We start from the raw sequence: 27,901 nt of genomic DNA, 5'->3' as shown, positions 1-27,901 counted from the left end.
GCCCCGGTAGTGCATTGGGTGTCATTGTTGAATGTACAACTTCTTCCAATCCGGTGCCAGAATTTGTTGCAGGAAGAATTCGACGAGTTCTGACAATCATCCGCATCCGATTCGACATCACACCTGACTTTAGTTCTGAGCTTGAGTTTGCGTTCCTCAGGCTTCACCAGTCAGTATGTCGTCAGCACCTGAGTGGATACTACACAAGTCGCTGTTGGTGGTCGGCCCGAAGCGGTCGACAGCCGGGATCAAAGACTTAGTAGAGCTGCGGACGACCATCACTACAACGCCCGATCTAGCTTTCCTCGCCGAGACTATCAAGTCTCTGGAGGACCTATGGCCGGCTATCGCTGAGACCATATATACCGATGCCGAGCTTGATGCTATAGATGGCAGGCAAATTCTCGGCAATCTATGGCGATTTTTCGAACAAGGAGACACCTCGGCCATCACAGGCACAGGGCCCTGCCACAACAATGTTCTACTGGACGTGCTCACGATTCTTTTCCATGTGGTTGACTTCTGGCGTCTGGCAACAACAGAGATAGCGACGCCATTGTTTGCTTGCTCTTCTCGCAAGCCGACCAGCGAGCTACATGACATTCAGGGGTTCTGTCTCGGATTTCTGACCGCAGCGGCGGTCTCTAGCTCAACGTCCAAGGCCGAATTCGAGAAGCACGTCGCAACGGTGCTTCGCATCGCTGTTTGCATTGGGGCACTAGTAGATCTAGATGCTGCCAAACTGGTGAGGATGTACAACGACCACGCCGCCTTTGTCTCTGTCGGCTGGACTTCCCAGGATGAATACAACGAGCTGAACAGAATCTTGGAGGCTGAGCCAGATGTAAGATGATTTCCGGCCCCGTGGCTTGATAAACCAACAAAGAGCTTTGCTAACACAATCAGGGATACATCACTTGTATAACGGATACAAACCGTGCCACGGTGACGATACGGGAACAGAGTGCTAGCACGTTCAAACAAAGGTTATCAGCATCGGGATTATCAGCCCAGACACTGCATCTTCAAGGACGCTACCACCATCGGCCAGCCTATGAGGATGGTGTGCGCCGCTTGAAAGAGCTCTTCCACCAGGACTCACGGTTCCAGCTACCCAATGCTGTGGGATTAGCCTTACCACTGCGGTCGAACGTGGAGGGCCAGCTCATACTTGACGGGGCATTGCACGAGGTTGCACTTGAGTCCATCTTGTTGGACCGGTGCCAGTGGTACGAAACCGTGCGCCAGGCTGCGGCGCACAGCCAAGTTCCGGTAGATGATATCGTCCGTGTCGGTGCCGAGGCAACAATCCCACGTTCGCTGACGAAGAACTCAACGATTCCAAAAAATAACAAGCCAAGTGGCTACCACAAGGGCGCTACACATGACCACGAAGATGGCGCTACCTCTGCCCACGCATCCGCCGTTGCGGTCATCGGCATGGCCTGTCGCTATCCAGATGCCGACTCCCTCGAGGAGTTCTGGGAGCTGCTCAATGCAGGTATGGCAACTGTCCGGCGAATTCCCTCGGATCGATTCGAAGTGGCAAACATTACACGTAATCCAAAAGTGCCCTTCTGGGGTAACTTTCTCCAGCATCCCGATGTTTTTGACCACCGATTCTTTGGCATTTCCGGTCGCGAGGCCAAGTACATGGATCCGCAACAGCGCCTGGCGCTCCAGGTAGCATACGAGGCGCTCGAGTCGGCTGGCTACTTTGGGATCGAATCGTCACCCGAGAAGTTTCCTGACGACGTTGGTTGCTTTCTGGGCGTCGGCTCAGTCGACTATGCCGACAACATTGCATCGCACGATGCCACTGCGTTTTCTGCGCTTGGAACACTGCGTGCTTTCATCAGCGGGCGCGTGAGTCATCATTTTGGGTGGACTGGCCCTTCCATCACATATGATACGGCCTGTTCGTCTGGGGCGGTGGCAATTCATTCCGCTGTCAACGTGAGTCATGTTTGTCTTCTCCCATATTGAGCCATGGATACTAGGATACTAACATTGTAGATGTCAAGGCCATCAAGAATAGCGAGTGTTCGATGGCCGTGGCGGGAGGTGTCCATGTGATTACCAGCCCTTCCCTGTACCAGAATCTCGCGGCTGCATCATTCCTAAGTCCTACAGGCGCGTCCAAAGCCTTCGATGCGAGTGCTAATGGATACTGTCGTGGCGAAGGAGCCGGCCTTGTTGTTTTGAAGTCATTAGAGCGCGCCCGTGCTGACGGTGACTCAATCTTAGCCGTCATCACCGGTTCAGCCGTCAACCAAGGAGGAAACTGCACCCCAATTACTGTCCCAGTCTCTAGCTCACAAAATTCACTGTATCTGAAGGCACTGTCGATGGGAGGAACAGATCCTAAAGAGGTCAGCTTTGTCGAGGCGCACGGTACAGGTAAGCTACTGCTTGGAACCCCAACCTGCGGTAGAAATCATACTCATCTTGACATTGGCTTAGGGACCGCTGTGGGCGACCCCATCGAGTGTGAGAGTATTCGAAGCACATTTGGTGGCCCAGATCGCGCACACACGCTATTCCTCGGCTCGGTGAAAGACAACATTGGTCACACCGAAGCCTCGTCGGGTGCTGCAGCGTTGATCAAGACCATCCTGATGCTCCAGAAGCGTATCATTCCGAAGCAGGCGAATTTCAGACAACTCAACGCCAAAATCCCTGCACTAGAGCCAGACCACATGGTTGTACCGCAACGCAGTCAGCCATGGGACGTTCCCAGGCGGATAGCAGTAGTCAACAATTACGGCGCAGCTGGAAGTAATGCTGCCATTGTTGTGCAAGACGTCGACCGCTCACATTCTACAGTCGTCTTAAATGGGGATATGTCTCTGTTTTCTGCGTATGAGGTACCGTTTTTCATTTCAGCGAGAACCCCAGAGAGCCTTCGTGAGTACTGCAAAGCCCTGAAGGCCAGTCTGGCCAAGGTGCAAGACAACTATGGGGACAGGGCGGCCCTCGGCCTGGCTTATAACCTGTCGGTCAAACAGAATCGCAGATTTCAGTATAGATACAGTTTTACTGCATCGAATCTCAAGGAGGTGGCATCGAAACTGTCGCAGGCACGCCCGACAGATATCAGAGAAACGGCTGAAAAGCCGCGTCCGGTTGTTCTTTGCATCGGTGGCCAGAATGGCCGAACAGTGCATCTTGATGAGGGTGTTTTTCGGAACAGCAAGCTCCTTCGGGACCATCTCGTGAGTGGGCCTCCTGGTATTCAACTAAATGTAATATCCATACATATATGGCTGACTGGGAAGTGCAGAATGAGTGCGATCGGATATGCCAGAACCTGGGACTTCCCAGCCTGTATCCCACAATCTTCAGCTCAGACCCCGTTGAGGACTTGATCGGTTTGCACTGCATGCTTTTTGCTCTGCAGTATGCCAGCGCAAAGTCCTGGCTTGATTGCGGGCTGATTGTCGACATGGTTGTGGGCCATAGTTTCGGCCAGCTCACGGCCCTCGTCGTCGCCGGTGTCCTGTCCCTGTCCGATGGGCTGCGATTCATATCAGAGCGCGCCCGTCTCATTCAGTCCTCTTGGGGCCAAGAGACCGGGGCCATGCTCTCAGTGCAGGGAGAACGCGGCACGGTGGACCAGCTTCTAGAGAGAGCTAAGTCTCTTAATCCCTCTCTCACGGCGGAGGTGGCATGCTTCAACGGCCCCGAGACGATTGTCTTGGCTGGAGATCAGGCATCTATCGACGCAGTGGAGGAGGTGGCTAAGAGTGAGACATTTGGCCTCAGCTTGAAGGCAGTACGTCTGAAGAACACACATGCTTTCCATTCAAGTTTCGTGGACGACATTCTCCCGGCGCTTCGAGAAGTTGCGGCCACTCTTGATTTCAAAACGCCCTCGATACGCATCGAAGCTTGCTCGGAGGCCCATGACTGGAATCAAGGCATTGATGCTGAGATGCTCATTCAACACAGCCGCAAGCCAGTGTATTTCCACGATGCGGCGCAGAGAATCGTCACCAATCTGGGGCCTTGCGTTGTCCTTGAAGCCGGCTCAGCATCACCTATTGTTCCCATGTTCCGACGAGCACTGGCACCTGATGAGGCTAAAAAGGGGCACACCTTCCAGCCTATCGACATCGGTTCCAGTAATGCCCTCGGACAGCTAGCCAGGGCCACAAGCAACTTGTGGGCTGCTGGTGTGAACGTTCAATATTGGGCATTCCATCGTGGCGAAAAGGACAGGTTGCCGTACATCAACTTGCCGCCGTACCAGTTCCAGAGAAATAAGCATTGGTTAGACTACATCGAACCCCGGACTTTCGTCGAGCAACAGTCCACGCAGGCTCAGGGCAGCGACGCGGAACCAAGACTCCTGCCACTGCTTGAGATATCCGAGACCACAGCTGGAGGTTCAACAGTGTTTCGGATCAATACATTGCACGACATGTTCGAGGTCTGCACAAAAGGCCACGCAGTCCTGGGACAGAGCCTCTGCCCTGCCTCGATGTACATCGAGATGGCTATCCGCGCGGCCACGTTGCGTGACACCAAGAAAGACCACGCCACGGCTGCATGCGTAGTAAAGAACTTGAAGATTTCTTCTCCCTTGTCTGTCGTCTCAACCCGGACCACCTTCCTCCGCTTGGACCCATCGACCATAGAGCCAGATAATTGGGAATTCACCATACTTAGTCGTGACCAGCCGATTGCAACCGCCTCCGCTATAACGCATGCCACTGGCGTCGTCTCCCTGGTGGCCGTTGGGCATGAGGCCGCCCGTACACAGTTCATCCAGCGCCTCGTCGGTCAAGAGAAATGCGACGAGCTCATTAACAGCCAAGGCTCGCAGGTCCTCAACGGCAACATAATCTACCAGGTCTTCGGCCAGGTCGTCGACTATGCGCCTTACTACAGGAGAGTAGCTAGTATTGTGTCCAGAGCCCAGGAGGCCGTGGGCATAGTGAACGTGCTGGCTTGCCAACCGCCGGTCGTGAAGGAAGGCAGCTGTGATCCAGTCACACTCGACAATTTCCTCCAGGTGGCAGGAATCCATACCAACTGTCTTTCTGAAAGAAGCAACGACGAGGTTTTCGTCTGTACGGAGCTGGGCGAGCTCTTCATCAGCAGTACGTTCCTGGCCAGGCGGCGGGAGGTCCAAACCTACCGGGTATTTTCCTCGTTTAGTCGACGCACAGGCGAGAAAAAACTTGTCAACGACATTTTTGTCTTCGATCACAAGACTGGTGATCTGGTAGTCCTGTTCCTGGGGGCAATCTTTCAGGGCGTTTCGAGCAGATCTCTGGCAAGGACACTGGCCAAGTTGAACAGCGGTACGATCTCGACGGAGGCCTCTGGGGACCACATCATGGCTCTGCCCAAGTATACGAAGACCGACGCAAAAAATGTGACTACTGCAGTAGCAGATGCCCCAAGAAGATTCAGTACGGATGGCAATTCGACAGTAACTGGCACTCAACGTGCCCAGGACGATGTGATGCCACTAATTCGTGAGCTCTTCAGTCGGGTCATTGGGATACCCGTGGACGAGGTGAAGCCCAATGTCACTTTATCCGAGCTTGGAATAGACTCTCTGGTGGGTACCGAGGTCTTGTCTGAGATCAAGAAACAATTCGGTGTTGTCATTTCGTCGGATGATCTCCTGGCACTGAGAAATATCCAGTCGCTGGTCCAATTGGTCACCCCAAATGGAGTTCCTGAGCAGTTGAAGCAGCCGAACCCGATGGGTGTGGCACCGGCTCAGACTGGTAGTCGCCATGATGGGCTTCCGGCATCTTTTGGACAGATCCAGGGAATGTTAGGAAATATTTTGGGTGTCTCGACTGACGAGATAGAGGCTGACACACGTTTGTCCGATCTCGGCATCGACTCTTTGATGGCGACAGAGGTTCTCAGCGAGATCAAGAAAGCCTTTGATGTGACTATATTGGCCGACGAATTTCAAGATCTCCATGACGTCCAGGCCATCGTCACTCGCATTCAGGGCTCCTCACCATCCTCATCAGGCAGACTCACCCCATCACCATCAGACGCGGGTGAACAAGTCGATGGCGTTGCCGGGCTTGGAGAGGCCGTGGACGACACCTTCCTATCGGCCGCGTCTTACAGCTTCCAGGCGGTCCGACAGGACTTCGATGGCATCTCTAAAGAATTGGAGTTTTCTGACTTCTATACTTCAGTCTATCCTGCGCAAATGGAACTTGTCGTCGCTTATATCGTCGAGGCGTTCCAGAACCTGGGGTGCTCCCTGGCAGCGCTGGCCCCTGGTGACAAGGTCACAGATCTGCCGGTACTCGACAAACACGCCAAGGTCAAGAGTCAAATCTACAAAATCTTGGAAGAAGTCAGTGTCCTCAAAAAGGATGCAGATGGCGGGTTTGTTCGCGGTATCGCCTCCGTCCCATCCGAACGACCACACCAGCTTCAGCAAGCCATTGTTGCCAACTTCCCTCAGCACGCTTTCGAGCACAATCTTCTAGCCTCAACAGGCGAAAAGCTCGCCGACTGCCTCACTGGGCGCACTGATCCCCTAGGTATTCTCTTTGGCAACGCCAAGGCACGGACACTCATGGAAAACGTCTACACACACGCCCCCATGTTCAAGGCCGGAACCGTCAACTTGGCTCGCTATCTGGTACGGTTGTTCCAGACATTGCAGCCGTCGAATCGGCCGATTCGTATTCTTGAGCTCGGCGCGGGCACTGGCGGAACGACGAAGCATTTGGTGGACAGTCTTGTTGCTACCCAAAAGCCGTTCGAGTACACCTTTACGGATCTCTCGTCTTCTTTGGTGGCTCAGGCCCGAAAGAAATTCGCGCAGCACGACTTTATGCGATATGCTGTACTGAATATTGAGCAGGACCCGGAGCCCGCGTTTGTCGGCCAGTATGATATCGTCCTCTCGACCAACTGCATCCATGCTACCAAGGACCTGACGCGATCCTGTACAAACATCAGGACATGTCTCCGACCGAACGGTGTTCTCTGCCTAGTAGAGCTGACGCGCAACATCTACTGGTTTGATCTTGTCTTTGGTCTCCTGGAAGGCTGGTGGCTCTTCGAGGATGGGCGCGAGCACGCGTTGGCTGACGAGAAACTATGGAAAGCTCATCTTGGGCGGGCAGGATTCCGCTGGACTGACTGGACTGTGGGCACCTCGCGCGAGTCCAACGTCCTACGCGTCATCACAGCCTCACCAAGTGACGTGACACCGTCAGCGACGATAGAGACAGTCACCTTCAAGCGTGTCGGTAATGTGTCACTCGAAGCCGATATCTACTATCCCGAGAAGCAGATTCAGGGCAGCGAGGTGCGACCCATCGGTGAGCAACCCATCTCACTGGGACACTTTTGATTCATGTGCGTGTATATATATATATATATATATATACATTCAACAAATATGTATATATCCTAGTTCTCTATACGTATTGCTAACACGCCAACTCACTTTTTCTCTAGCTCTAATGATTCACGGCGGTGGCCACGTCATGCTCTCCCGAAAAGATGTGCGGCCTTCGCAGACTCGCATGCTTCTCGAAGCCGGCTTTCTCCCTGTCAGCATCGACTACCGCCTCTGTCCAGAGATGACCCTCATCGATGGCCCTATGCAAGACGTGTGTGATGCCCTAGCATGGGCACGGACTGTGCTTCCCCAGCTCTCGCTCCGGCGACGCGACATTGTTGTAGACGGGGACCGCGTAGCCGCCGTGGGCTGGTCTACCGGAGGCCACCTCGCCCTCACCCTTGGCTTCACTGCACCAGCACGTGGCATCCGGGCTCCTGACGCGACGCTGGCCTTCTATTGTCCGTCCGACTACCACGATGCTTTCTGGTCTAAGCCAAACTTCCCATTTGGCCAGGGCAACGCTACTCGGCCACAATGGAATATACTAGACGGCGTCGAAGACCACCCCATAACGGCATACAACCCACCACCCGAGAAGCAGGCCTTGGGCGGATGGATGAGTCCCAGCGATGCTCGATCACGCATCGCCTTGCACATGAACTGGACAGGCCGGAGCCTGAGGGTCCTTCTCAATGGACTAAGCAGTGGTCGCCTTCATGCTCCTGATCCTCGTCCTGCAGGTGATGGTCATGCCTTTCCAGACCCTACTGATGAGCTCCTTGATCCGAGTCCCGAACAGATCCAGCTGGTGAGCCCGCTGGCACAGATTCAGCGTGGTACTTATCAGGTCCCCACGTTCCTCATCCATGGGACCAAAGATGATCTGATCCCGTGGCAGCAAGCTCTGAGGACGCATGAGGCACTGCAGCAACAGGGCGTGGAATCACACATTAGGATACTAGACGGCGCGGCGCATCTCTTCGATTTGTATCGATCGTATAATGGCAATAAAGGTGCAAAAGAGGCTGTTCGAGCTGGGTATGACTTTCTTCGTAGTCATGTTCACTCATCGAGGTAGTCATCATATAGAACAGTTCTGAATATCATATGATGAAAAAGACGAGAAAACCCGAAACACTATCATTCAATCGCCTGCAGAAGACATGTGAGTTCTGAGAGCTGATGTTCCTTTGTCTCTTTCCCTTTTTTTCTTTCCTGATTAGTGATGATCCGAGTCATTCTATAGTTGAATGAATTCTGAACTCAACAAAGTTTTGGTGGTGGTGAGTGAGTAATTTTCCTAACGCCATTTTCGTCATGCTGTAAACATCGATCGAATTTAGCTACCATGCAATCTCCAACTTATGACCTTTAATCTCGGCGTTGAACCACTCGATAATATCAATCTTCTCGGTACATGTCCACGCCCCCTCGAGCACGCGACTTTTGATCACCTCCTTCATCACTACATACAACTGCTTCTCGGCGATTTCCCGACCCAAACAAGCCCTCGAGCCAAGACCGAAAGGAATCAGGTTCCTCTCGCGAATGCGCCGGGCCTGTATCTCACCTGCAGCCTCCTCCTTTTGCCCATCTCGGAAGCTGCTACCACTGTTGCTACTGCCACCGCTACTGGAAAGCCACCGCTCAGGCTGAAAAGTGAATGGGTCTGGATATACCAGAGGATCGTGGTGCAAAACATGGGCCGCTGCGCCAACGATGGTGCCCGGAGGTAGGCGGTAGCCACTCACAGTCAGGCCCGCACTTCCTTGCCGGATAACCCTCGTCAGCCGCGTCGGATTGGCCATACCGAGCCGCAAGCCCTCGCGCACAACAGCCCGTAGGTACGGTAATGTCCGCGGATCGACGTCTGCGGGGTGGCTCTCGAGTTCCGCCTCCAAGCGCTTACGCTTCTCGGGCTGCTGCACAAGGTGAAAGATAATTGTGGCCAGCATGACGGCCGTCGAGTCTGCGCCCGCAAACATAATCGCCTTGACTTGGTTGAGCGTCTCTTGACGCGAGATGCCCGCTGCCAGAAGCCTCGATTGATACGTGTCTTGGCTGGGCCCTTGTTCAGTAGTAGCACTGTCGAGGACGCCGAGGGCATATTTGGAGACGGTCTGCAGCGAGACATTGACTTCTTGGTCCGATAGGACGCGACCTACCAGGGACGAGAAGATGACACTAAAGAGCCAGTTGGGCAGGAGGGAGTAGCGGCTAAACGCGACGATGGCCAATACGAAAGGAGTAGCTGAGAGCTTGTCGCCCCAGCGAAGGGGTTTTGCCTTGGGCTCTGCGATCCGGAGTGGCTCGTCCAGTCCACCGTAGACGTGACCAAAGAGATACCCAGTCATGATGTCGATAGAAAGCCGTGAGGAGAGATCGAGAATGTCAGCTCGCGAGCTCGGCTTGGTCCTCTCCTGCTGCAGCCGCGCGACGTATTTTCCGACCAATGCCATCATCACCGTCCCGTCCTGCTCATACGCTGCTTGGACCCGGCTGGGGGCGAACAGGGAGATCACTGTCTTGGCTCTCGAGTCGCGATAGTTCTGGTTGGTCGTGGAGAAAATGGTGTTAAACCCCTCGAAGCGGAAGTTGTTGTACCGTGCGTCCTTGGGAAGTCCTCCTCCGGCGACATAAACCTGGTGTAAGGCCTCGCCATCCGACAGAGACACCGCATCGGGAGCGATGCGCAGCACTGGCGTATTGTACTTGACGTGATAATGTGCAAGCACGCTGCTTTCGACGCCCAAGTAGCAGATGATGTATAGAAACAGTGATGATACGCATGCAAACGGTGGACCAGGGACGTGGGCGAGCGGGTGCAAGTAGAGACGGTAAAATGTCACAGAGACGAGGGATGCGCCAAGTGCTAGAAAGAACTGGGCTGGACTCGGAAACGAGAAGTGCACCAGCTGATCCTGGAGAAGGCCCATATCGGTCTATCAAATGTGACTGTCGTGTTTGGTGTTTCCTTCTTGTTCTTCGTTTCGTTGTCGTAATACATATCGTCGGGAGACTACACCAACAATATTCGAATGCTATAAAGTAAGTACATTTTACGGCTCTCGGACGCCGTACCAGCATGTTCCAAATGCTTGAGCGTCGAAAAAAAACAAAAAGATTCCTCCAACAGGTCCTATTCCGGACGCTGGGTAAGCCGTCTGTTGCAGTCTCAGCGCCGCTTCATATTTACTCGGTTCCGCGAACAAACATTTGCTTCGGAGTGCTTTTGAGAGTGCATCCCCTGAATTATGATCCCTACAACCTTACAGAAAATTCAGGGAACCGTTTTTTCTTCTTGTTTCTTTTTTTCTGTTTCCGTCTTTTTTGGTTCTCCATACTTAATTCTTCCATTGCAGAGAAAAATAGGGAAATGTGTTACTGAGGTATGAGAATCAAGTTGAGAAAATTGAGTTAGGATAATGGAGAGAAAAGATTGTGGATGAACACGAGGCGTAGTGCAATTGACCTAGTTCACGGGTGCACGCGAAAATAAGCACGTTTTTGCAGTATAATAATAAAGTTATTTATCTTTCCTAGATGAGAACGAGGTACAATTGAGCAGCGGGATTTACTCCGGCCAACATAAACATAGCACGTACTTGGCAAACTCGGAATCCGACAACAATGCCTCATACTCTTCGTCGTACAGATTAGCGAGGAACTCTACCCCGCCATTCCTGCTCCGTGGCAAGACAACACACAAGCGAGTGAAGCTATTGTTCCCTTCAAATAGCAGGCGCGTAGCCTCCACGTAACCTCTGTTGCCAAAAACTAAGCCATCCCCAAAGCAGAGTGTGTCCATCGAAACATTGATGAGTGACGAGATTGTCATGTTATTGCCATCGATCGTCGCAAACCGCATCAATTTCAGCCTCATAAGCTCCGTGTAGCTGGGCAGATGATCCAGGAGATTGTACAGATTTAGCAGATTCGTCGAGTCGATCCACCCAGCATTGCGACGGATCGTAGCCGCCACGGTGCCGAGGGAGCTTTCCCGGCCAATCAGGGCCTCTGTCGGCAGACTTGATTGCACATTGAACGTCAAATTCCCAAGGTACGTCTGTGGCAGTGCTGAGGAGTAGTTGGCCCGGCCGTCAAAGACCATGTTGAGCCGTTGTTCCTTGTCTTCCGCCTTGTCGTCGTCTCTCGGTCGACGTGCCGCTACGCGCGCTCTCATAAAGCATTGCCAGATCAGGGCGCTCACAGCGTCGTTGGCCGAGATACCACTCGCCACGCCGAGGTCTTTTGCAATTGTCTCCCGCAGAGCCGCCAGCCGTGCTGGAGAGAGATAAAATACGCCGGCTTTCAACAACCGTTTTGGAGGCTGCGGCCTTGACGGCGGTTGTGAGGAAAGGGCGTCATTGCTCTGCGTGACATCTGTGGGTAGCAAGCCAACCAGGCGCCATGTCTCTGGGTCGACTTCTTCGACAGACGAGACTGGGCACTCGCGCGCCCAAATCTCGTGCAGGATATCACGACTATCGCTGCCAGCGGGGAACGGTGCAGGCGTGGCGCTTGAAGTGTGCGTCTGCAGTGCAGCACAGTGCTCGCCCCATAATCGTAAAACGCGGAAGAAGGCACCCTGGTCACTGGCGACGTGATGGATGGCGGATACAAGAATGCAGCCGCCGGGAAGGAAGTTGGCTTGGCCGACAAAGACATTTGGCTCGGTAACAGGGTCGGCGAAGAAGGCAGTGGGCGCAAGCTCAGCATCGCGGAAGCTGTCGAGCGGGAAGCCGAGCTCCCGCACCGACTCATAATCCAGGTCCGTCTCGAGCTCTTTGAATTTCAACTGTGGTGCACGCGGTTCATCGGCGACGGCGGGCGCATAGCCCAGTTCGAGCTGTCCAGGTCGCCAGCCGGGCGTCTCGGACGACTGAAGTCGAACTTTTCCATTTAACCATGGAAGCTGGACAAAGGTGCGGTGCAAGCCCTCGCGCAAGAGTTCGAATGCTTGAAGTGGCTCTACACCGGCTTTGAGGGGCAAGTACGCGGCGCCGAGGTAGTAGGCTCGCGGTACGCAGTGGTCGAAAGGGGTCAGTGCCACGCAAATCTCGTTCTCGGAAACAGACATTATGGTTCTCTTCGCTTCCGTTTCGTGTTTGTTATGATCAGTTGGATAATTGACTTTTGTATGCGAAAGCCATGAGAGTTATAGAAGAAAAGGATTCACGCCGCCGCAATGATTTGCAGTTTTATTATAATACTAGCACTTTTTGCTGGATGTCGTTTCTGTTGTTCCTTTAGTTTTTAAAACCGCTTTCATTCCATTTTTTTTTTTTTTTAACAATGGTCTGCAGACTGGGCAGCCTTGTAGAAATTATTACACCAATTTTCGAGCATCAGATGTCAAAATTAGAACATTGCCTGTGATTACGGCACATTCTGTGAAAGCTTACTCGGGACTGAAGTAAAGCTTACTTGGGGCAACAACATACAATGACTTGGGACTTTAAAGTCATTTCACTTCCTGTTAGTGTGCAGAAAATAACGCCTAATAGTGGAGCAATTTTGCATCAACAGATCAGTACTTCTCTGCTTTGATCAATGCTCTTGGTGTAGATCTGCTGTACATTGGCTCTGCATAAAAATACTTCAGTGTCACCAACAGTGGCAATCATGATTCTTTCGCAACATTCATATGGGGATAATTGCTACTTGCTTCATTTAGATCCCACAGCAGCTGCTACTCGTAGTCATCCCATACTGCTACGTGTGTTAGGCAGTATTTCAACGGCGTTGAATGCACAGCTATCTAGCGTATATATATGCTTCTCCTGTTCATAATGATCTAATCTTGATTTGTATGTCCACAGCTTGTATTAATAATGTATAACTAAAGAGCTCTCTTTAAGCGGCGGAATCAATTCACTAATCCACGCCTCATCCAAGCAGTCGAACTACGTTTTTATGAAGGATGTTTATGACGCCCACTCAAGAAGCCGACCCCTCGGAACCCGTCATGGTGTCAAAGACAGCACTCATAGCCTCAAGATAGGCCTGCAGAACGGGCCATAGTCTCAAGGGGCAAGTCTGGGGTCTCCAAATTGGGCACGAAGACAATAATAGCTTGATTTATAACTCTTAAAACTGTCATCGAGCCAGGTAGGTTGTAGACCCTGGCCATGCAGCGCCAAAAATGCAACTGAAAGTGTCAGAAACTGACATTCTCCGGTTTCTTTAGCAAGTAGCTTTCGCATAAGCATCAGGTCCCAACATATTATTAATCAGGAGAGTCTCTCTAAAAGAACGCCCAGTTACTCCCATAATTATCATCTGCGAGCGCATTTGTGAACCTGGCTCATCAGTCTTGTTCCCAGATGTCGTCTTTACGCGAGTATTAAAGTGCCTTGGGTCCTTCCAGAGGCACTTTGGTGAAGCAGATCAGTCACTGAAGGAGGTATAGGCTCTAATGCGGTAAATCACTTTAGTATATAGACCCAAGCACTTCTGCGCAGTTATTGAGTGCATGTTCCTTTGCTTCATGTTCAGCTCGGCATTCGGGTAAACCTTGTATCCGTTGCGGGGCTTATGAAGGCCACTGATGAGACTCGAGTAGCGTTGATCAACAATCCTACCACTACAGCTCCTCCAGCGCCACATTATGAACATGGAACCTGTGTATCGACCGCTGGATCCGGAAATCAAGGAAATCCGCCTCTTCAAGCTTCACGCGGCGACAGCGTTTGACGCAAAGATACGTGGTCACATCTCCTACATGTCACTCAACGACCCGTGCCAGTACGAAGCATTGTCATACAGATGGGGCGCGAACGACTTCACAGAGGAGATTGAGGTCGACGGCCAGCCATTTTACGTCACCAAGAACTTGGCGACAATTTTGCCCTACTTGCGCGACGAAACAAACGAAAAGACGATGTGGATTGACGCACTCTGCATCAACCAGTCAGACATGGCAGAGCGGAGCCAGCAGGTCCCGCTGATGAAGGAAATATACACTAGATGTACTACCGACCTTGCCTGGCTTGGACCAAATTCTCCCTCAGTGGACCCAGGGCCGATGGGCAACGAGACCCAGGATATCGACTTTCTCGTCCGGGGCCTTAACTTGATGAGGAATATAGCAGAGAAAGACGACGAGACTCTTGCGGGGCTGCGAAATAGCTGGGAAGAGTACAGATATAGGCGCGGAAAGGATAGTGCTAAACTTGTATTGAGACACGAGAACCAGAGCCTCCTCGATACTGTGTTGCTGCACGCTCCGATATGGGATCGGATTTGGGTCATGCAGGAGCTCTCATGCGCTCCTCAGGTTGTCCTACTGGCTAGAAACGAGTCATTGAAATGGGACGTCGTGGCCAAGTTCCTGGGAGACACGCCTTACTCCGATGCCTTTCATCTGGTCTGGTCTCATGGAGAGCTCAGGAGTGCATTCGACTATACATTCGAAAGGGCGCAGCTCATTCAACATCAGCGGAGCATTGTCCAGGATGTCGAAGCAGGAAAGTACACATCCACTTGCTTGGACGTGCTCGCTCGGTTCAAGTTTGCGCAGTCCACAGATCCAAGAGATAAGATCTACGGTCTGCTTGGTCTCGTTTCTGAGGAGCATCCCATCAAGGTAGACTACAACAAGACAGTTGCTCAAGTCTTTGCCAACCTGTGCCAGTTCCTCATTGATTCAAGCGGCACTCTCGATATCATCTGTCAGAATCCCTGGCAAGCTGATGAGACCCAGCGACAAGAACAACGGCGGATCAACGAGTTACCCTCCTGGGTGGCTGACTTTACGATGAAACGATACTCGGATATTTCAGACCGGTTCTCGGCTTTTCTCTTCGCTCAGAGAGGAATATTCAACGCCGGCCCTAAGAACTGCGAAGTTCCCTGCCGAATTTCGGACGACCGACTTGCCATCCAAGTGAAAGCTGTCTTCATAGGCACGATCGGCCAAATTCTGCAGCCTGGATACTTCGATGGCAATCCTGAGCGGTCATTCTGGTGGGACATACCGGCTTCCGCCTTACGCCAGTGTATACAAATGTATATTGATGCAAAGTCTCCCTCCTCTGTAAAAGATGGAAATTTCGCTTGGCACAGGTCTCTATACGAACCTACAGGAGAACTTGCAATTGAAGCATATTGGAGGACGCTTGCTATGGATTGCAAATGCTACCCCATCCAACGACTGAGCAGAGAAGACATTATTGCAGATAGTACTTCATTTAACGAGATTATGTCAGAATCTGCGTTGGATAACGAGGAGGAACATTTGATGAGTCATCATTCACTCATCTCCAGACATATGCTGGTCAGGAATTTCCAACACTGGACCTTTGTTATTTCGCGGAATGGTCTATACTGCATGATTAGACTCGGTGTGAAAGACGGCGATATTCTGGCAGTTCTGGATGGCGGCAAGGTTCCTGTTGTCTTGAGACCTGTCCATGGTCAAGGAACTGATTACACTTTTGTTGGCGTAGCGTACGTCCATGGATATATGGACGGGGAGGCGAACGAAGCAGTAGAGAATGGCAAATTGTGTACAAGGGAACTTTTTTTAGTCTGAGGATAGACGATCGAATATCAAGGATAGTGGGTTACAGATGATATCAACACGAAGAAATCATTAATTAACCCAGATTTCCAGAATACGGAATGTACACCATGTGATCCAGATGCTTGCCCCATTTGACTTCGATGAAAGGATTACAAGAGACGCTGAAGAAGGTGCCAAATAGAAGTAGAATTGAGTCAGGCTCTTAGGGAGCTTGTTAGAGAAAGATGGAAGCAGGAACAGAAGTTTATGTGGACGGCTGATCAATATGAGACTGAGGGGCAGATCATGCGATAGGGAAAGGGAAGATGTGCTGCTGCTTGTTAAAGCAAGACGATCCGACGGAGCTGCGGAACTCACCAGTTCTAGCCAGTATGAGCCAGCACGAGGCGGTTGTCCTGGAAATGGACCGACGCAAACGGTATCCGTTATACAAAATTTGGAAACCACCGGAAGAGGCCATACAATAGCAGAGTGTTTGTTGATACTGTCACAATCTCGAGCAACTTATTTCCCCAGCCTTATGAGGTTTGCATACTTCATATTTTGGAGCTTCTTCACCTACCTCTTTCGGCGCTGAAAGGAGTTTCGATGACGGGCACTTCAGAGGCCCCCAATCCGAACAACCCCGAAGCACATAATCTTGAATCGCGCAAGGCAAGAATGGACTCTTGCGGGCTCACACCGACGCGAGGAGCAGCCGAAATTATCATGGATTTAATAAATACAGAGATAAAGAGGCCACACAAACGCAAACACTGCAAAGCCCATTCTGAGCATTCATCACAGATGATGTAGCACTGTAGACTGCCAAGTATAATCACAATACCAACAAAAGGCACTTGGGTTACCTACAAGAAGCGCCTTTCTTCTTTTGCAAGATAATTCACGTTTTCCATTCTTGCTCTGAATGTGTCTCAACATCCAGATATACGTGACATGATATCAATGATCGATGCTTGACCAAGTATACAAGCGGTCTACACGTAGATGTGCCCATATGCTTGGGCAGCATAACACCTCCAACATCGAGCAACGCAGTTGTGCAGGATTTTGAAGTAGGTAATACAGGAGCAATTCTAGCTGTCTAGGTAGTGCACCGCCAACCCTGGATGCTCTGCTACGCCTCGAAGTATCGTACTGGGACACTCGTGGTCCGGAGTAGCACACAATAATTATACAGCAAGACCACCAACGACAGTGTATCAAAAGCGTTGTCTCATTTTTTCTTCTTATCAGATTGTGTGATTTGTGTCCATATCTGCACTACAGAATCTTAGATTCAGTACTGGCTGTAGTCACTTCTCTCTGCGAAGTGAATCATCTGGTTACCCTGATCAAAGGCAATCACGTAGCCCAACTGCCACACCTCCCCGATGATCATAGGCCCATCGATCGCTGGAATGCCACCGTCCGCAAACGCGCTGAAGCAAACGTCCTCGTAGCCCTGCAACCCATTCAAGCTCCGCACGATCATGTTTTCGGGTCGCATGGGCATCTCCACCCCGCCGATCACGTAGGCCGCGTACGGCGCCGTGGCGTTGCAGTCGACCGTCCAATACCCCAGCGAGGCGTTGTAGGTCGCCGGTGGGTCGAATTGCGCGTTGACCTCGTACGCCGCCAATGTCGGAACAAAATTCGGCGCTGTGCCGCAGTCTACAATGGACTGATAAGTGCCGCCTGACCGCAGGGTGCCGGTCTTGGCATCGCGGAAGACGAACTCGTGCGTTGTTGTGTACCACGTCAGCTGCGTCACGTTGCCAATGTTCTCTGTGATCTCGATATCCACGCTCGTGAAGTCGCCCTCCCAATACTCCTCAGGGACCAGACCACCGACGGCAATAACGCCCGCGGGCGCAAGGACAGAGTAGTTCTGCGGAACCTGGTCCAGGGCGATGGTGAAGACGGCATCTGAGACCAAGCCCTCGTTCACCATGTTGGTAAACAGCGGGTTGTACTCTACCTGGTCACCCGTCGTGCGGTTGATCGCCGAGGTGATGGCCGGGTACGCCAGACCAACCAGCCCAGAGGAGTGGCCATCACCGGACCACGCCGCATAGTCCACCAGCGCGACCTCTTGCTGCTCAACGGTAATCCCAGCAAACGTCACAGGCGCATAGGCGATATCACCATCGAGGATCTCCAGCTCGGGAAAGTACTCAATCTCGAACTCGAGCCCCGTGATGTTTGTCCACTCGCCCTGCGTGAGGTTGTACAAGTTCCCGAACTGACAGGCTGATTGGTCCAGAGGCACCTGGGTCGAGATCTCGACGCACTCGAGCGCCTGCGTCACGACCCATGTATCGGAGCTGCCCGTGTCGAGGAAGCTGATGAATTGCTGCGCCGGGCCTGACGCACCGGGGGCATTGCCCCACGTCAAGTTAGCAACAGGATAGACATCACTGAATATCGTGTTGACGGTCTCCAGAGCTGCTCCGTTCTTGGAGGCGGCGATGCGGGTCTTGACGGGGCTGGCGAGGCTGTTAAGAGAGCGGTTGGTGTACTTGGAAATGGGGATCACGTTTTCCTTGGCGGCTGCAGCAATTGACACACTGCTGCGGCTGAATTGCGCCGCCGCGACGCTCAGCTCGGGCAGCAGGCTCAGCACGAGGCTGAGGAGGAGGCTTGGCGGCCGCATAATGTCCTTGGTATAATATTTGGCGGTTATGTTATTAGCTGCCAAGATGTCGAGCAACAGCTGGCAGAGCGATGCGGGCTTCCAAGGCAAGCGACATGCGGAACCGAAACGAAGATATACCATCTTGTCTTGTGAAAGGGCAATTGGGGACCTGCCTCTTGCAGCCCCGGTACATATGCCGGATTGCCGAGCGGAAATGATGTTCTACAGGGTCATATCTGCGGATCTCTAGGCTCGATTCGGAAGGTCATTACCGGAGCTGCCGAGAGCAACCCAGCGTCTGTGTTGAAGAGATTCGAGAACAATTAGTCGATCAGAAATTCGCCAGAGGCTCACTGGCGCAAAGAAGAATGCTATGGTGGTAGGCAGTGGTATGGTCTGTGGGTCGGTCCCCATGAGCCGACCCCCTGCATTGCAAGCAGGCCGGATATATAGCTCAGGAGCATCCGAAGCATTATTAGGGAGCATGTCGCCACCAGTTCAACCTTGCGGCCTTGGACGCTGCGTTTGCTAGCCTTGACACCCCTCCGCCGTCCTCCATCGGTTTATAATGGTTAGAAGCTAGATTTCGCAATATCGGGAAACAATTATTTGGGAGATAGCGATGTTGCTGACCAGGAGTCATCAAAACCACATTTGCAGTCTTGGCTATGCTTTGTTAACATCTCATACACCTATTGATACTATAAATAATACTGCGGACAGCTTAACTCCAAGAACCCATTATTTTCAATCATATTTCTCTGCTTTCACTCACATGCAGCAGATATTGCATCAAGGTCCCGCTGAGAACGACTTTGCAGGCCTCTCTTAGCTTCTGCAACCGAGTCGAATGATGCTGGAAATAGCTGTAGCCTTAAACTGCCTAAGAGAGCACGGCACGCGTGTATCATCCGCCAGCAGGTCAATTTGAAACATGAACTTCGCCTATCATGGTTTTATATGTGCGAAACAGCCACGACGTCCTCCTCTGGCCCATGATATGAATGACAAACGGCCTGTAGAGATATATAGGACAGAGCCAGTCTCATGACAGAGACGGTCATCTCCGTTACAAGCCCGGTTTACTCCATAGCAAAGCGTGACACTTCCTCAGATTACCTTCGTTGACTGGATCTACGCTTTCGATAGAATTCCCTAGACCACTTCTCCCTCATTTGACCGTCTTAAGAGCGCTTATTCGGACTTGAGAATTACTCGGTGGCAGATATCAGACTCAGCGGTGCTGTTTCATCCCCGCTGACCTCCCTCCGAGCCCCCGTCCTTCCTACTGTGTTTCTACAAATGCTCCATCTCGACCTGTCGTCCAGCTTGCATAGCTGCCATTTCACTTATTGGGAATCGGTCTGCAGCTCGGATGTTTACAAAAGAGCACCAGAATCGCAGTTCTATTTGCTATTTTCTTCACATATGAAAGCTAGCAGGGGATTTGTCAAGTATATCTGGCACCCACCCTTGGCATTATATTGGCAAGGTCTCCATCGTCTTCGTCATTCACCATTACCATGTGGAGACGGTCTTCATCTTCCATCCTCTCTCTGACTACAAAACGAGTCAGCCACAATGCTTCGCCGGAGTCACCCTTCTGAAGAAGGTCCTTCGCCTCATCGGAGAGCAGAATAAGCCTAAGTAGTCCACTGAGGTCACCCCAGGCCTTACTGGTCCAGCCACCCTTATCACTGTCTGTCCCCCACCAGGATCTCATCCTATATATCCAATACAGAAGTATCATCACAGCATAAGCCAGGAGTACTGTGATTGCGACTGGGATTAACAATGATGCGCTTGTTCCGTAGCCCCAGCCGTAGCGAGACACGTTGAGACTGAGTGTTGTAGATTGAGAGGTCGTAATATTCATGTCACTGTAGTTGCCGCGGTTGGGGTGTAGGTCAGACAACAAATCGCCTCCGTAATGCGAGACAAAAACATCTGCGTTATATGATACGCGTGCGAGCCCATCAGCAATCACTAGACCCAAGACCCTGGAGATCGTTTCTGCAACCTGTTCCCCATAAGATCCAGAACTGGTACTGACTCCTGCTGCAGGCCAGTCTTGCTCCCAATCTGGAGGTAAGAACCAGGGCCCATGGGAGGAATTGTGTATGTAGGGGAGCATAAGTGCTTCCATGCTAGAGATGTTCAAAGATCTGCTTCCGAAAGATTGTTCTTTTCCGTAGCCGCCTAGATTCAGGAGGTGGGCAAAGCTTAAATCAATAGTGATACGATTACTTATGCTGCCCAAAAACTTGACACAATTTGCCGGAAATGATGAATTGGGCGTATCACCGAAGAAGGACCAACCATCGGCTGGGTTGCTCGAGACAAGCGCGCTGTTGACAGGATCGTATTGTAGGGATGCACCACCCGCCCAGCGCGCGTCGACGATGCAAGGGACCAGCCCGCTCCCAGTATTACTGAATGGGCCCCCGTACTGTACTGAGGGTGGTGAAGCGTCGCTTATTATCGTGTCGTTCTTAGACAGCGAAGGGACTGTGAAAAGAGCACCAATGGAGCCATTGCCTTTCACATCGATCCAAGTGAAATTCGTTGAACCCAAGGGCTTGGGAAAGTTCCAGTATTCCTCAGGCACAATCAGCTCATTGTTAGAGGACTCGTTTTGACAATCGCCGAGAGAGTCGAGCAAATTATATCTTTCAAAAGCGACATCTGCGTAAGAATCAGAGGCCGTGCTGTTGTAATCGTAATAGGCACATTGTACTTGTACCAGAGGTAATAGCACATTGGCCGTCTGACTCGCTGAGAATAACGGTTGCGAAATTTTAAAGTTTTCCCATGTTTGAATAAACACCCACAGGAGCCCAAAGGCTTTCAGGATGAGGTGCGGCAGTGTAAGCACGACGGTAATTGACCCTGAATCAGACGATTTCCAACCCCCCGTCACAGCTGTGAGGGCACGCTGGGCGTGACCCTCGAACTCTGTGATTGTGGTATTGACGATGCCATTCGACTCCTCATCCGATTGGCCAGCGAGCCACTCATAAAGTTCCCACAAGCCTGCACCGGGGCAGCTCTTTCCATTGTAGGAGGTCGCAATAGACCATTCCGCACAAGTCGCATTCCAGACATCTCCGGTGACGCGCAGGGGATACATTGCCGAAGCAGTGGTGTTGAAGTAAAGGGGCATTTTGAAATCATCGTACGGTTGGTCAACATGCCACCACTGAAGCGTCGGAACTATAGCCACATTCGCCAAAGGATTTACCACTAGTGATAGCACAATCACTATGCCAATCATAAGACCTATCATTGCGGTGCTGGTGGTGTCGTGATTCTTGCCCCATGACGAGTAGGCTGATGGCTTTGGAATGTTTCTTCGCACTGTGATATTCCAGGCTTTTCGGATACAGTATCCTCCCCATTGGAACAAGTAGGAGAGGTTTGAGAGGCTGTAAGCTCCCACGAGCAGGCCGAACGGCAGACCCTCCCTCCCTACCAGTCGTCGACGGACAAAGTACAGTACCACCGAAGATAGTGATGCTGTAACCAGGATACTGTAGAGTTGTGCCGCAAATGTCAATGCCTTGAGCGAGTTCTGCTGACCAAGGTTTCCCAAGAACCACTGAGGTCTCCAATTCCCCTCGTCGGCCCAATAGACCGCGGCAAGGTTTATGTAGGTGACGGTAGCTGTTGAGGCCACTGCTATCACATGTAAAACGCATTCAATCCACGGGAACTCGCGCTTCAACAGGACTTTTCCTTGTGGGCGACTCGACTCTCCCCTGGGATGCCGAAACTGTTGTAGTCGCGTTAAGTTGAGTATCGTCCGCTCAACATCTTCGGAGCTTTGTTTCTTTATGATATAAGGGGACCAGGATTTGGAAAAAGCGGCGCAACTTGCGATGAATTTTCGGATCGCCATTAGAAAGACAAAATTCTAGACTGTGATTGAATTCGAATAGGCAATAGATAACTGCTTCACAAAGGAAGAGAGAAATCCTATGTGGCAGCAGATACATCTCCTTTAATACTGATCTGCAAGGATTGGACTGCACATGCGGGCGCCAGTCTAGTAATCCCTCTGGGATCTAATTGCAAAATCTGAGCCTTGAAAAAACATAGCATCAGCAGCTGAATATTGCAGCTTACTCCTGATACGACCGTATCTACACCCAATAAGACAGTGTTACTTCGCAGCCATAACTATGCGACCTACTTTTTCAGCTTCACGGATATCCCGATTGTGACTGTTGGGCAGAAAACAGTAGCTGACCAGAGGCGTTGGGTTCCGGGGCTTGCGCTTCATACGATCCTTGGCTACCTTAGCTCCACGAACTGTCTGTAAGGGTCGTCCAGTTATGGAAGTGGACACTTTGTGCGTTTGCTGCTGCTGCTACCAAGGGTGGATCGAGAAGGCTCCTCGTCTCCTGACGACGGGGCGACGAGCTTTCTGCCCGCTTACTACCGAAACCCTGCAGGATAGATCTTATCAAGGGTCTGCTAATGCTTCTTTTGGTGCAGCCTGGCACCGACGGCGCGATGCTGTGGCGTATCTGGAAACGGGTGATTGGTTTCTTTCGAAGCCTCCGTCGTTCGTCTGACAGCTTCCTTCGTCATTCGGAGAGCCCGTCTCTTTTCTTGGGTAGGCGGCCTTGTCCGCTGGTCACCTGCTACAGAGCGTACGGAGAGGCCGACCTCATCTTCAAATAGCTTATACCGTCTACAGCTACCGTCGGGCGTAATGTGGCGTTCGGAAGATGACATCGATATCCCTTGAGTGTCTTATCAGAGAAACCAAAAAAAATAAAAATTGAAGACTAGAAAAAGTGACACGATCTAACCTTGAACCTCGAATCTGAGGGACACATATTTTACCCACTAAGTCCACTATAGGTGCATTAAAGATCTGCCTTTTGGTTGGATGGATGTGTCATGAAGCAGAGATCGGATCGAATGTTTGATGTTATGCTTATGTAATCCAAGGCTAGGGCGACAGGGGTGGATTGGAGGTATCCGGCAAAATGGATGCTAGCCTGCGCCCCTCCTGTGCTGCACTGATGCCCCGCTTTTCCCCGCACACACGACTAGACTAACATCTTTCGCGGGCCCCGTGGTTAGCCGCGACTCCGGCGCGAGCAGTAGAACGTCAATGCAACTCATTCCATCGATAACACACTCTTGGTAGCTGAAGTGGATGTCTTGACCCAATGACTGTTGACAGTAGGCCGAATCGCTTCATCTTTGGCGGTCTTGGTGTCTTGTTCCAGACATGGCAACCGCGAGGACAGCGGGGGGGCGCCGGGATAACGTGAAGAGAACTCGGGTCGTCACTGGATGGTAGGTTGTCCCCTTTGAATGCGGCTTTTCGGGCGGAATAAGGCGATTGACAGGTCTGAGAGCACAAAAGTCAGGCATGCAGAGGTGAGTTTCATATCTTGTTGGATATAATTGGTGCCTAGGTACACACCTACTGACTCTCTTCATGCCAGTTCGTCATGTGAAATGTAAGCTGCAGCGTCCAAGTCTCTGCCAGTCAAGAAGATGATCTGACTGAGCATTCTTGAATCAAGGTGACAACAAAATGACAGCTTGCGAGGCATGTGTAAGAGATAGTATTGAATGCGTCAGGGCGCCCAATATCAGGTTCCGTCATAGGACGGGCAAGGATGATGCTTTTCCCAAAGCTCAGGTCTGGGTACAGGTGGAAGGAAGATGTAAGTCATTATTGAACTGTATCTCCCTCTTCTTGTCGGTTAATGATCTTGCGAGCACCAGTGCGATATCGTGATGAGACTGCCCGCGTTGCCAAGTGGTACGAGGACCCGGACTCGTCTGACGAAGCGAGCTGGTCGCCGAACAGCTCAGCAGCAGATCCGGCGGGCGAGGCAGCGAGCTTGACCGTCACCCTACCCACACCACCCCAGGAAGCCCGGTTGTCAGACTGGAACGACGCCCCGACAGTAAGATCCGACAACTTGTATGTCGTCTCTCCGCCGATGGAGGCTCACCATGCCGAACCCGCCATTCTGACCGATCGGGAAGCTATCCTAATGCGCAACTATGTCGAGAACATGGCTTTGTGGGCGGACGTCACGGACATTGGCCGTCACTTCGAGACAGACGTCCCACGCAGGGCGCTGTACGAGCCTATCCTGCGCTACGCCATCTTTGCTTTTTCCTCACACCACGTCAACAGGTTCAACGTCAACAGCCAGGAGAGCAACAGCGAGGCGCTCGAGTACTACAACAGGTGCCTCAATCTGCTCATTCCGAGGATGTCTCAGTCCAGCACTCCTCCACAGCGAATGATGGTCACAGAGGAAATCCACGCTGCGGTGGCGATTCTAAGACAGTATGAGGAAATGGATGGTAAGATTCCCCTCTCCTTTCCCCCCTTCACGTATTTAGCTGCCGTACTGGTAGTGCTTTGGGCAGCTGGGCACACTGACTCGAGACACCACAAATGGCAGCCGAAGACAGGCAGTTCCACCTCACCGGCACCCGCCGCATCGTCAACTCCATGTCCGACTTGGACTACAGTCCCGGGCTGCGAGAAGCCTCCGCATGGCTCTGCCTCCGGCAGGACATCTACATCTCCATGGTGAACCAGACTCCGCTCAAGACTGAGCTCAGCGCCTTTGAGCAGTTGGACACCTTGCTCCGGCGCACGGACGACTTCGCATACGCCGCAGCCATGGTGCTGCTGCTGGCGCGAGTCATGACCTGTGCCTTTGCCGAGCCGTCGGCCGACAAGCTGGAAGGGCTAGAGAAGCTTAGGGCCGAGGTTGATGAGTGGTTCGACAAGAAACCAAGCAGCTTCAGACCAATTCGACAAGTGCCACGGGACCTGAACGCAGGACGAGCTCTGCCTGAGTTGTGGTTGCTTCTTCCTTGTCATGGTATGCCGCCGTTCCACCCCCACCATGGACTTGACTGTGCTAACTTGCTCATGATCTTTGTTGCAGTGATTGGGCTTCAGTATTACCACATCGCGCAGGTCGTCCTGCTCCTCATCATGCCGATGGAGCAGAGTTCTGGCTATGGAGATTTACGCCGGGGGTCAAGAAAAGAAGTACGTTATCGTTATGAAACAGAGTTTGCACGCAATCTAAATGGAACGGAGACTCTCCCCATCCGTCACTCTCACTGAAACGTCTGCACACGTATAGGCTACCATACGCAATCACCTGCGCCATATTATTGCCCTGGCCCAGTCCAACACGCGGGCAGAAAACGTGCTCTTCTCTGCGAGGCATGCAATTTCAGTTTGTCAGTATTCGCTGATAGTTTTCTTCTTTACGAGTCGGTGTCGATTCGTCAATCTGACGTCATTATCCACTGACTTGCTTGCATGGATTAGGGGGAGGCATTCTACGTCACTATGCGGACCAAGAAGCGGTCGAGTCTTTTCTGAGACACATGCAGGCTATCACAGGATGGAACACGACCCCACTAATCTCTTCGCTTAGAGAGCAATGGAATGAGAATTGACAATTACGAGAGGTTGACTTGAGCAACTCAAGACAAGCTGGCCAAGAAACTGAATTGTAAATGTGTTTTGATCACCCGTGAAAAATGTTGTAGATGTCTTTTTTTCTTTTACTTTCTTTCTTTTTTTTTTTTTTGGTTCTTGATTTATTTTCTTTTAAAGAGTGCTCAAAAAAATGTCTCATTTCTCCATCCAAATAGTAGTGGCTGGATAGATCTACAGCTGAGCCGTCTCAATCCTCTTTCCCGTCTCGTCAAACCGGATCTGCCTCCCACTAACCAGCGCCTCCTGCAGGAGACTTCCGATCTCCACGGCCTTGACAGCGTTGGTCAGCTTCAACGGGAGGGGCTTGTCGTCCAAGCACGCCTCGGTGAACTCGATGGACTCCCGGACGAAGGCCTGCTCGAAGCGGCCGTAGTAGTGCGCGGGGACCTCGCGCGTGATGCCGCCCGGGTGGTACAAGTTTACAAGGTTCTGCTGCGGGTTCGCGTTGATGCTAAGCTTGCCCTCGGTACCGATGATCTCGGTGGTGTCCTCCTGGCCGTGGGCCATCATGCGCGAGCAGTAGTAGTAGGCGATGCGGCCGCCGTAGAACTCAACGATGCCGACGGCGTTGTCGAAGTCGTTGTACTTCTTGAGGCCAGGTTGCACGGCCGTGATGCCATGCGCCGAGATGGACTTGGGCGTGACGTCGTCACCAAAGAACCACAGGGTCAGGTCGATGTCGTGCACGGACATGTCGACAAAGACGCCGCCGGACCAGGCGGCGTAGGCGACGAAGAAGCCCGAGGGGTCGTGTTTGTCACATGTCTGGGAGCGGATAATCGAGGGGCGGCCGATGAGCCCTTGGTCCATCTTGGCGTGGGCGTCACGATAGGACTCGTCGAAGCGTCGGGAAAACCCGCACATGACTTTGAGATGAGGCCTCTTGCGGGCTTCGGCGACAACTTCCTTGCACTGTTTCACAGGACCCATCGGTATTCGTCAGCTCAGCTCAAGAGGTGGTTCTGAGACGTGGAGGAGATACGTACAACGTCGATGCTCGTTGATAACGGCTTCTCACACAGAACGTGCAGGTTCTTCTCCATGGCCTTGATGGCCTCCTCAGCGTGAACCGACGTGGCGGTGCCAATGACAACGGCCATTATGCCCGGGTGCTGGATCATCTTGTCGTAGTCTTGGTACAGCGTCACGCCGTAGGGCTCCAGGTTGATCTTGGCCCACGACAGCTCGTCCGGGTCTGGGGTGAAGGCGGCGACCAGCTCGGCGCGGGGAGAACGGTTGAGGAAGTTAATGGCATGGCGCTTGCCCATGCGGCCCAGACCTGCTGCGCCAATTTTCAGCTTCTGAGGTGCCATTGTAGCTTCTGAGAGACGGGGGGACAAATTGAAGGGTTGGTCTGGCGAACTGCTGTGACGAGGTAAAGGGAACAGGATGGGACTGTGACAACGAGAAGGGACAACGTTGACGTCCCAAGCTACTTATACCTCACCCTCTCGTCAACAGCCACCGGCGAAGTACTTGACCGAGTATCGGCGAGTGAAGTCATCCTGCATGTGAAGAGGTCGACTCTCCACCTCGCGGCTTGGCAAATGACCTTTCCCGCATCTCGCAGTGGTCAGTGAGGGGAATTATGTTTTGTCGTCGCACCAACTTTGGTCATTTGCATGCTCACGAACTGTGTGAGCCGGATTGGCCTGCCTTGGTGGGGTTGAAAGCTCCTATCATTGCCTCCGCGCCGGATACAACTACCCCAGATCCGGAGACACCTGCCCACTTCGTTGTTGGGGCATGTGTCCTGGGCAGTGCATGAGTGGGCCGGTTTTAGCGCAGCAACTAATTACCCCAGGATATGCAAAAAGTTCCCCGGATTTTCCAGGTTCTACAATTCTGGGGTAAAGAGCGGGATAGCGTGAAATAGGCTCTGCTAATTTGCTCGCGCTCTTT

At 52.1% G+C, this 27,901-nt stretch overlaps 8 protein-coding genes across 8 annotated transcripts; 3 read left to right on the top strand and 5 right to left on the bottom strand.

Annotated features, from left to right (window-relative positions):
- Positions 1–175: 175 nt before the first annotated feature.
- Positions 176–8,423, top strand: M406DRAFT_32824 (uncharacterized protein; the record flags this gene model as incomplete). Its single annotated transcript, XM_040920303.1, has 7 exons — positions 176–844; positions 907–1,956; positions 2,025–2,400; positions 2,464–3,215; positions 3,284–5,395; positions 5,741–7,319; positions 7,459–8,423. The coding sequence occupies 7 exons, from the start codon at positions 176–178 to the stop codon at positions 8,421–8,423; spliced, it is 7,503 nt and encodes a 2,500-aa protein (XP_040780385.1).
- A 265-nt stretch (positions 8,424–8,688) lies between these two features.
- M406DRAFT_245902 (cytochrome P450) lies at positions 8,689–10,281 on the bottom strand (the record flags this gene model as incomplete). The annotated part of the gene is made up of 2 exons (XM_040916370.1): positions 8,689–8,915; positions 8,973–10,281. The coding sequence occupies 2 exons, from the start codon at positions 10,279–10,281 to the stop codon at positions 8,689–8,691; spliced, it is 1,536 nt and encodes a 511-aa protein (XP_040780384.1).
- Positions 10,282–10,919: 638 nt separating this feature from the next.
- Positions 10,920–12,425, bottom strand: M406DRAFT_248498 (uncharacterized protein; the record flags this gene model as incomplete). The annotated part of the gene is made up of 1 exon (XM_040916534.1): positions 10,920–12,425. One exon carries the CDS (start codon positions 12,423–12,425, stop codon positions 10,920–10,922), a length of 1,506 nt encoding a protein of 501 aa, XP_040780383.1.
- Positions 12,426–13,961: 1,536 nt separating this feature from the next.
- On the top strand, positions 13,962–15,881 carry M406DRAFT_36164 (uncharacterized protein; the record flags this gene model as incomplete). The annotated part of the gene is made up of 1 exon (XM_040923993.1): positions 13,962–15,881. One exon carries the CDS (start codon positions 13,962–13,964, stop codon positions 15,879–15,881), a length of 1,920 nt encoding a protein of 639 aa, XP_040780382.1.
- A 1,291-nt stretch (positions 15,882–17,172) lies between these two features.
- Positions 17,173–18,192, bottom strand: M406DRAFT_230475 (acid protease; the record flags this gene model as incomplete). Its single annotated transcript, XM_040915841.1, has 1 exon — positions 17,173–18,192. A coding segment is annotated over one exon (1,020 nt), but the record flags the coding sequence as incomplete, so codon positions are not given.
- Positions 18,193–19,785: 1,593 nt separating this feature from the next.
- M406DRAFT_65917 (uncharacterized protein) lies at positions 19,786–22,387 on the bottom strand (the record flags this gene model as incomplete). Its single annotated transcript, XM_040924955.1, has 2 exons — positions 19,786–19,902; positions 19,961–22,387. The coding sequence occupies 2 exons, from the start codon at positions 22,385–22,387 to the stop codon at positions 19,786–19,788; spliced, it is 2,544 nt and encodes an 847-aa protein (XP_040780380.1).
- A 2,598-nt stretch (positions 22,388–24,985) lies between these two features.
- M406DRAFT_335319 (uncharacterized protein) lies at positions 24,986–25,956 on the top strand (the record flags this gene model as incomplete). The annotated part of the gene is made up of 4 exons (XM_040921032.1): positions 24,986–25,364; positions 25,431–25,537; positions 25,635–25,734; positions 25,826–25,956. The coding sequence occupies 4 exons, from the start codon at positions 24,986–24,988 to the stop codon at positions 25,954–25,956; spliced, it is 717 nt and encodes a 238-aa protein (XP_040780379.1).
- Positions 25,957–26,170: 214 nt separating this feature from the next.
- M406DRAFT_348713 (NAD(P)-binding protein) lies at positions 26,171–27,529 on the bottom strand (the record flags this gene model as incomplete). The annotated part of the gene is made up of 2 exons (XM_040922416.1): positions 26,986–27,529; positions 26,171–26,911 (listed from the first exon to the last, which is right to left on the bottom strand). The coding sequence occupies exons 1-2, from the start codon at positions 27,310–27,312 to the stop codon at positions 26,171–26,173; spliced, it is 1,068 nt and encodes a 355-aa protein (XP_040780378.1). The 5' UTR covers positions 27,313–27,529.
- Between the last annotated feature and the right edge of the window lie 372 nt (positions 27,530–27,901).

This window comes from Cryphonectria parasitica (genome assembly GCF_011745365.1).
Source record: "Cryphonectria parasitica EP155 unplaced genomic scaffold M406scaffold_1, whole genome shotgun sequence".
Taxonomy (NCBI): Eukaryota; Fungi; Ascomycota; class Sordariomycetes; order Diaporthales; family Cryphonectriaceae; genus Cryphonectria; species Cryphonectria parasitica.
The sequence above is the reverse complement of the archived record's forward strand: the minus strand, read 5'-3'. Positions and strand labels throughout refer to the sequence as shown.